Raw genomic sequence first — 9,692 nt, 5'->3', positions numbered from 1 at the left:
CATCATGAACTTCTATCTACACACTTTGGATAAGATGATATGCATCAACCAAAACAGCGGACCCGACCTACCGATGTCGCCTCCTACATCAAGCATGGGTTGCTGTAGACTAATCCTAAACACATCTTCACGGAGTAACAGTATATCAGTGATGATGGCTTCTCCACATCATTTCGCTAGAAATAACCAATTTAAAAACAACTCTCTTGTATTTAAAACAAAACCAACACAAAAAGTATGATCCATATATTCTATGAAATGACACATTCATCACAATGTCATGCCTGGATGCGGTTGATTGACGTAGGACTGTTCACGCAGGGCACCGGATTCTACATCTCTCCTCTGGGTGGGGTTCCGCCGCGGTTCACACATGTCTGGGTGGAGTCGGTACACGGTGGGTGGGTTGGGTTGGTGCGGGCGTGACGTCCTTGTCCTGTAGGCCAGGAGGACGAGGGCGAGGGCAATGAGGACGACGGCCCCGAGCAGACAGCCTACGAGGATGGTGAGCACGTAGGTGGTGCTGGCAAGGCTGCTTGGGGAGGAATCATCATCCTGCTGTAAGTCGTTCAGGTAGGCCACGCCGTATGGTCCACCTTCCGAATATTCTGAAAAACCAAAAAGTTGGAGCCAGGGGATGTGACGCATAATACAGCTATAGCTTGCACGGGAATTGGGCCTTGATTAGGAACGCTAGCTGGTGCGAACACCGTTTCAAGGCATCGATTACACAACATTCAAGGCGCTAAGTATTCAGGTACACGGTATTCTTTGCTTGTTTGTTGTTCAACACGAAGCAATATTCCAGCCATATTACGGCGATCTGTAAATAATCGAGTTTGGACCTGACAATCTAGTGATTGATGGCATGAGCATCGATCCACGCATTTGGGAAACGATTGCTTTCATGAACCAAGTCAGTGAGCCTGACCACCCGATCCCGTTAGTCGCCTCTTACGACAAGCATAATCGCCTCTTACGGCGAGCATGGGTTAGACCTATTCTAACCCGGGTCTTCAAGGAGGACACGATAAGGCGCCGAGTACACACTATTCAAGGCGTCGATTACACAACATTCAAGGTACCAAGTACACTATTCAAGTACACAATTTTAAAGGCACCGAGGGCACATAATTCCACACAATATTCAAGGCGGCGTGTACACAATAGTCAAGGGGCCAAATGGACAATATTCAAGGCGTCGAGTACACACTATTCAAGACATCAAACAAATACACTGACCTTCGCCTTTGTCAAGGGAAACTGGTGTAAACCCAATGCAGCGGAATGACCCCATGGTGTTGATGCAGATAGGAGTCCCTTTGTAGCTAGATATTGAACACAGGTTGTGTTCACACTCGTTGAAATCTGCCAATCAACAGAATAAAACTACACGACGAATTGATTCACAGACATCATAAACGTGACATGTTTTACACCATCTATATTCATATAGTCCATACTTTAACTTTTTCAAGAAATCTACATGTTTATGAGGCATAGGACGCTTTACGTTATATAACAAAGATGACTCATTTGGCTCGACCAGCTCTCAGGTTATTCTACTAGTTGATTTAGGTCTAATAATATACAAGAGAGTGGAGCACAGAGTGAGCTGGGTCTAAGAAGTGCAAATTAATAATACGTGGAAGTTTCATGATACTGGGGCTTGAGAACGGATTCAATTGTCTGAACATGACATTCGCTTGTCAAGACATACCAGGGTGCCGTTGTACAAAGCGAGCTTAGGTGAGCTGATCGTAACGCTCACATCCTAACATACAGTCTAACGGAAGTCGTAGCGCTGATATTGTTTCGTACAACGGTACCCTGCGCTTGTCGTTCAAAGTGAGTGAGTATGGTTTTACGACGCAATATTCCAGCACTATCACGGCGGGTGACACCGGGAATGGGTTTTAGCACATTGTACCGGGGTCTTCGGCCTGACGAGCGAACACTTTAACAACTGAGCTACCCGGCTCCCGGCGTGGAGCCATGAACTCAAGTGGTGAGGGTAAATACGGACTCGTGGACTACACCTACCTTCACAGTTTTTGCTGTTTGATGACAGATTGAAGCCTGGCCGGCAGCTGCAGACGAAGCCACCGACAGTGTTATTACATAACTGCTCGCATGGTCCGTACGCGACGCACTCGTTCACATCTTCAGCAGACAAAGAAGACAATTAAATTGAACTTGAAATATATGACTTTCTGAATTTCGAGTTACCTCGAGTCAACAATACTCCAGCTGTTTAAGTCATTGTGTACATTATCGAGAAAGGACAAAATATATCTAGTTATAAATATCACAAGTCAGCCAGTGTAACCACCTGATCCTCATTTCAGTCAAACGCTGGAAGCAAAGCCTGTCCTGGAATCCCTGTGCGTTGGCCGAATGCGTTTTCACTCGTATATCATCTCTTTAAAAGTTATAATTAATCTACTCTGCCCCTCAGAACTGATTACTGGTACTTAAAGTGCCAGTTTACCCACCCAAAAGCCGCAAGATTTGATGGAGATGGCTACCCTCAAATGTATCATCAGGTACATGTACCATCATGTTTTGGGTGAGTGAATGAGTTAGGTTCAACGCCGCTGTATTTAACAGTATTCCAGTTATATCACAACGTCATCACTTGTCGAGCTATGTATAATACTCAAAAGAAGTTAAGAAATACCCGATTCTTTCATATTACTGTTGTTAATTTGTCATACCATTCTTCTTCTTATTACAATGGCAAATTAACTACAGTAATATGAAAGAAAGGTTGTTCTTTATTAACATTTTTTGAGAAGTATATTACTTTGTAATTCTTATCACACAGGGAACGTACGTAGCGTTTCCAGCTTAGTCCAACACGACTATTCTATGTTAAAGTATGAGGATTACGATAGTCTCATTATTGAGATCATTTTGTGCGAGTGACTGAGTGAGCTTTAACGCCGCTTTTAACAGTATTTCAGTTATATCGCGACGTGTCAGCTTAATGTGGGAGGAAAGCCCGAAGTGATGCAGATCTCAGATGTTTACCACTTCGGTGAAACCCACGAGCACGGGTATGGTGCTGACAAACCTAGAAACATAATCGGCGAACCTGAATTCAAATCATAGGTTTCTGGCGTGCTAAAGTGACGCAACTCTGCACAGCGACTCGCGGTGCCTTAGACGACTGGGCCATCCGTGCCCTCCTTTTGTGCAAGTGGACCCTTGTATAGTGCAAGTGCATATATTGAAGGAAGCAACACAATGTATTTTTCTACCGTCACAGGTGCTGTTGTCGGCCGCCAGGCTGTAACCTTCGCGACAGCGACACTCATAACCGCCGCCGATGTTGACACAGAGATGCTGACACGAGGAGGTGTTGCAGTAGTCAGGATCTGGACGAAAATACACAAATGTGATCAATATAACATCAGGCTATGACTTCACAGTAGATTCAGATGGGACCATTGTGTTTCAATGAAAGGACGAACTTCACTCCTGACACAAATTTACCTTTAGGAACAGGTCACATTATTAAGACCAGATAAATATTTTAGGCCCATCTTTCCTTAAAAAGAGGTGAGGTGAGGTGGTATGACACGTCCAGTTCACAGATATTGCACGCATATAACGTGCGTATTCTTGTACTAGTCCGCATTTATGCCGGTTTAACATACACGTCGTGGATCACAAAGAATGGGCTTCACACATTCTAGACTTGTCTTCGGTGATCGCCAAACTCCGACACAATAACAAAATCAAAATATTTCAATCTCAGATGATTTTTTTATGCCACAAAACATGGGAAACATTTGGGAAACATATCTGAAGAAGACATATTTCGTTTCATTGACACAACATGTCTCAGTATGATTTTACGTCGCTTTTAGCAAATATTCCATTACCATAAGGGCAAGGGACACCGAACAATGGGCCCACACGGCATTTAAGGAATGAGTGAGTTGGGTTTTAAGCCACTTTTAGTTATATTCCAGCAATATCACGGCGGGGGACACCAGGAACGGGCTTAACACATTGTTCCCATGTGGGGAATCGAACCCGGGTCTTCGGCGTGACGAGCGAATGCTTTTACCACTAGGCTACCCACACTTATATACTTACATTCATAGAGTTTGCCTTGTGGTCCAGTAACACCTGTCATACCGGAAGGGCCTGGAAATACAAGTGTGTGAATGAGGGAGCGTGTGATTGATTGGTATGAGCCACAGTCAGTAACACTCCAGTTATTGAGTCTGGGCCAGCCAAACCAGTTCTTGATGGCACTAACAAGATCTGCGCAGTCGGAACGATAAACACTGCACGGTATATCCTACGCGCCCTCCGTAGCAGGTGTTTGTTGTTTAACGCCGCACTCAGCAATATTTTAACTATATGACGGTGGTCTGTAAATATGGAGCCTCGACAAAACAATCCAGTGATCGATATTATGAGCAAAGAAAATTGACATATTCAGTTTGGTCACCCATCACCCGAGGCATATTTCATTCGGGTTTTACGTCTTTTGTATATATATTACTCTTGCTGCTGCTCCTGTAACATAGTTGAAAATAACACATGCATCAGTAACATGCCTTATAGCAGGAATTGTGGTGTAAAATCGATTCCCGTGTCCATACCTTCTACGCCGGTACCGCCAGTCACTCCATCCCAGCCTCTGGGCCCACTCCATCCTGTGATTCCTGCATCGCCCTGGACCCCGCGCGGTCCCTCTTTCCCGGTGCTGCCGGTGTACCCAATCGCACCCGTCGCACCCCAAGGTCCTGTCTGTCCTGTCGTACCTTGGGGACCTGCAGACCCCGACACACCCGTGGCTCCGACTTGTCCCGATAGACCTGGTGGTCCTGCTTGTCCTTAATACAGAAGACCCACATGTAACTGACTCTTTGAGCTACAGCGGTAATATTTCAGATCGACGTGAATGTAAGCTGAATGTATTACTGAACACATACCTGCTACCCCAGTAGTTCCAGTGTCTCCTGCAGATCCCTGAAGTCCTGTCGTTCCTGATACTCCAGGAACTCCAGAGTCTCCCTGAGGTCCAGATCTCCCAGTCATTCCACCGACACCAGCTGGACCAGTTGTACCTGGGGATCCGGAGGATCCAGACATGCCAGTCAATCCAATTGGACCCGTAGAACCAGCGATCCCCGTGCTGCCAGACACTCCAGGTGGACCATCAGCTCCAGTGCCCCCAGTTGAGCCTGGTATTCCTGGTACACCATCCTTACCAGAAGTGCCATTCACACCAGGAATCCCATTTACTCCTGTGTCACCAGCCATTCCAGTTACACCTGTATTTCCAGGAGCTCCTGATCTACCAGTAACACCAGCAGGGCCTGCAGCACCTTGTAGACCAGTTGCTCCCGATGATCCATGAACTCCTGATGGGCCTACCAACCCCGTAGCTCCCTCTGGACCAACTTGTCCCGTTGCGCCAACATCGCCTGTTTTTCCTTGTATTCCTTGTTGACCAGTTGCTCCAATATAGCCTTTTAACCCAGTCATTCCCCAGGGACCCGGTAAACCAGACATCCCTATACTGCCCTGTGCACCAGTTTCGCCTTGTAGCCCTTGCATTCCAGTTGATCCATTCATTCCATCTACACCACGTGGGCCAGTGACACCCATTACACCTGGTGCTCCTGTCACTCCGGAGTTTCCAGTATATCCACTTGGTCCACCTGGACCAGTCGCGCCCATCTGGCCTGTAGAGCCGGTCATGCCATCAGAGCCCATTGGTCCGCTATATCCAGTCACACCAGGTGCACCAACCGAGCCATCTGAACCATTGAAGCCCCTATATCCTCTAATACCTTGGGGCCCAGTACCCCCAACCTCCCCTGTGACGCCAGGCAGTCCATCAGTACCTGGAGCGCCTGTTTGACCGCCTGCACCAGCAGGCCCTGTCACACCATCAGACCCTGTTCTTCCTGCTAACCCATCACTGCCGGACAGTCCTGACACACCATCAGCTCCTGTGGAACCTGCGGCACCCTGTGATCCCCTGGCACCTGGCACACCAGTGGCTCCAACACTCCCAGGTGATCCAGACATACCGACAGGACCAGCTACACCTGTCGTGCCTTGAGGACCAGCTGTGCCATTTTGTCCCTTGGGTCCAGCTTCACCAGATGCACCAGTAGCTCCAGAAGCTCCGATAGGACCGACTGGGCCATTGGTCCCAGTTGCTCCATCAGTGCCATTGACACCTGGCGCTCCATTCTTGCCCATTTCTCCACTCATTCCCGTGATGCCCGGCAAACCGTTGTTCCCAATCGGCCCCGTTTGTCCCGCCGGACCGGACAAGCCCGTGATACCTAAACACAGATGTATGTCAACGTTGACCAATTTATTTGGAAAGTATTACATAGTTCAGCCTTTCCCTGTAATTAGCATCCCTGTAACATATATTGACACCAAACCGAACTTTAATAGTTTTCAGTTTTCGTATATGATCCAATTCTAGCAAGTTCAGTTTCAAATTTAAAATCCGATAAATGACGTATTCAAATAATAATTAAAACAGATATATTTTGAACTATCTACATATAGTCTGCAACAGTATCGGATAAATCTAATACCACTGCGTTACCGGTGTGCCCAACAAGTCCTGCCATTCCTGTTCCTCCAGGTAAGCCTGTCTGTCCGGAGAGTCCTGTCATGCCAGGGTCCCCTTGAGGTCCTGTTCCTCCAGACATCCCTACTGCTCCTGGATCTCCCAGGATCCCTGTCATCCCCGACACACCAGCCTGCCCTGACTGGCCAGTAACTCCCACAGGACCAACATCCCCCTGGTTGCCCGTCACGCCAGTCTGTCCCAGCAAGCCCGGGGTCCCGTCTGTCCCCGGGGTACCTAAACATAGTTTACAATTGTGTAAATAGAAAATGTCAACGCAACGAGAATAACCGATCTCGATTATCCGAAGAAACAATAGCAGTGCATGTTATATGAAGGGATCACTGAAAATCAGTGTTCGAGGAAAGAATAACCACGTCAATTTGCACAAGTATGTGTTTGTTGTTGACACAGAGGCGTGTAAACAAACCACGCAACCATCTGATGAGAGTACGAGTGGTGAGTGGGTTAACGCATCTTGAACAGTATTCCAGTTATAACACGAGTGTGTGCAAGACGTGGCAGGAATTCCATAGGTGAAGCCGGTCTTGGACGTTAACTACCTACCACGATCATAGGCTTCTGGCATTGAATGATTTCAACCGACCCAAGTGAAAAACGACAGAATGGACTCTGATAAACAAAAACACCTCTGCATAAAGATCTGACAAAACCTCCATAATCAACCAGTTGAAAACGGCCATTCACGGTTCCAGTTCCAGGAATGAAAATAAAAATGGATAGGCAAATACATCTCGTGGTTTCTGAGATCGCATCTTCGAATTTCCAAACAGAGCTGGTACAGAAATGAAGCCGAAACGTTTACATCTGATTGGCTCAAGACATCACCTACCCTTAATTTAGATTTGAAGGTTTGTGAGGTCTTCTTGCAGAGCGGTATCATGTCGGAGTAAAAGATCTGACGCCAATGACATTTAGGCCACAGTCAGCAATATTTTCCAGCTGTATCGCAGCGGCAGATACACCCAGAATGGGACAGGAAAACCAATCGTTGACTGCATGAGCGACGATCCATGTTGTCAACACAATTGTAACCACCCGATACTCATTGGTCGAAAACACGAAGGCTTGTAACGCAAAATTAGCAGCTTCAAGACATATGGTCACAACCAGTACCAGTACTATATTAAAGGAATATTACCGACACTGGCGTGACCATACATGACGTAAATCTTCGCGTTACAGATGGTTTGTAATTGAGTACGTTCTCAATGATGATCACATTACCTGGTTGTCCCGAGTTTCCTGTAATGCCTGCTGGACCCGTCTTGCCATCGACCCCGTCCTGGCCGCTAGCTCCAGTAGCCCCACGGGCACCTGCAGGTCCCTGCTGACCAGTCTGTCCATCAGAGCCCGTCATACCCATAGGGCCTGTAGGGCCTGTTATCCCGGAGACCCCCACTGCCCCAGGAACACCAGACTGTCCGGATACACCGCCTGGACCAGTTGCACCCACATACCCGGTCATTCCTGGTGTGCCTGTAAAAAACATGTCTTGACGTGAAATCACATATTTGCTGACCGACTGATATACGTCTTGTCACATAAAACTTCTGGAAGGCCCTTTGGTTATTGTTCATACTGATGTCACTCGTATTAGGGAGGAGGTACTACCATATATATTTCGGATTTTCCTCCCCAGTGGATGACGTATGATGAAGAGGCCCAAAGCTTTAAATACTAGTAGTCAATGATATAAAGCGTTGATACCCGTATATCCCGTGGCTCCCGGCATCCCGTCTCCTCCCGAGGCCCCTGTTGTTCCTGCCTGCCCAGTGTTTCCCAAGGGACCGGTCGCGCCATCAGGACCGGTAACGCCAGACTCTCCCTGGCTCCCAGGCACCCCTGGAAACCCCGTACCCCCGGGGGAACCATGTGTACCTGTCGCACCCACGGGTCCGGTTACACCTGCATATGGGATTAAAGACTGTTTGGTATATTCAAAATGGGTGATGACGTTTGCATACATTACTTTAGATGATCCAGTATATCTTGATTATAATCCACAAAAGGGCCATGGCGCTACGATCAATCGTAAGTTTATATTAGATATAGTATTAGAGTATAGGGGTTACATCGTCGCTTTGTGATGACCTGATCTCACTGACCTGGAGTCCCGGACCGGCCAGTAGCACCAACAAATCCTTGTGGACCTCTGAACCCTGTCTCCCCTGCCGTACCCGGGGGGCCAGTAGAACCAGACGAACCAGATGAGCCTACAATCAGAAACTCGTCACTATAGATGGACACTGTTCATGGTGCTCGACGTTTAGTCTTGAGTATAAGGCATTGACTTTGTTAAAGATAAATGGCAGTAGGCCATTCTTGAAGATTTTCATCACAAACATCTTTTAATGGGACATTCTTCTATTATAATTTCAATACTAATTTTGAAAAGAATATCAAGGACATTCCGAGAAAATTAGCCAACTTGAAATGCTATTTCGATTAATTAGGGTTTGATTGATGATCCTGCACTGCAACTAAAACGAAGGATCAACGTGTGTGCAGCAATCTGAGAACATATACTATTGCTTCAAACGTTCTGAATATCACCTGCAGGTCCCCCTAGACCAGTTTGACCCCGCGGACCAGACTGTCCAGTTACTCCATCAGATCCCCTGTCACCCTGAAGACCCGTCCCTCCAGACACGCCAGGGAATCCCACAGGACCTAGCAAAGATAATGCACCAATAATGTAAAGCGAATAAAAACGTATTATTGATGTCTGATACATTTACCACCTCACCATCTATAAATACTCAACAATAAAAGTTCCCGTGACACCAATATTTTAGTGTATTTTTCAAACAAGTAAAATTTGGTTTTCAATATTGTAGTACATGTATGGAATCAAGTCACAAAAACGCAACTGCTACAGAAAAGCATGCATTCCATGCAAAAGTTGACTTTAATGCAAGCCCCATGCAATTCACTATCCAAGAATGGGTATAAAAATATGTGCGTTAACGGAATTCCATATGCATTGTTTAGCATCGTGCTGACAACAATCATCTCAGAAAAACAACAAAATTACGCAATTATTCAA

At 46.6% G+C, this 9,692-nt stretch overlaps 1 protein-coding gene across 1 annotated transcript in view; it reads right to left on the bottom strand.

Annotated features, from left to right (window-relative positions):
* Positions 1-231: 231 nt before the first annotated feature.
* Positions 232-9,692, bottom strand: part of LOC124115579 — a 44,507-nt gene continuing 35,046 nt past the window's right edge. Inside the window, exons 19-30 of the mRNA XM_048392035.1 lie at positions 9,200-9,316; positions 8,752-8,859; positions 8,354-8,551; positions 7,871-8,122; positions 6,599-6,859; positions 4,956-6,323; positions 4,623-4,856; positions 4,108-4,158; positions 3,264-3,380; positions 2,044-2,163; positions 1,243-1,368; positions 232-608 (exon numbers count right to left, since the gene is read on the bottom strand). Of these exons, the coding sequence (XP_048247992.1) occupies positions 271-608; positions 1,243-1,368; positions 2,044-2,163; positions 3,264-3,380; positions 4,108-4,158; positions 4,623-4,856; positions 4,956-6,323; positions 6,599-6,859; positions 7,871-8,122; positions 8,354-8,551; positions 8,752-8,859; positions 9,200-9,316 (3,290 nt within the window). The 3' untranslated portion in view covers positions 232-270. The remainder of the gene's footprint in view (positions 609-1,242; positions 1,369-2,043; positions 2,164-3,263; positions 3,381-4,107; positions 4,159-4,622; positions 4,857-4,955; positions 6,324-6,598; positions 6,860-7,870; positions 8,123-8,353; positions 8,552-8,751; positions 8,860-9,199; positions 9,317-9,692) is intronic.

The sequence above is a fragment of the Haliotis rufescens genome, unplaced genomic scaffold (assembly GCF_023055435.1).
Source record: "Haliotis rufescens isolate VD_foot unplaced genomic scaffold, xgHalRufe1.0.p SCAF_106, whole genome shotgun sequence".
NCBI classification, from domain to species: Eukaryota; Metazoa; Mollusca; class Gastropoda; order Lepetellida; family Haliotidae; genus Haliotis; species Haliotis rufescens.
This window is presented reverse-complemented; position numbering and strand designations above follow the sequence as displayed.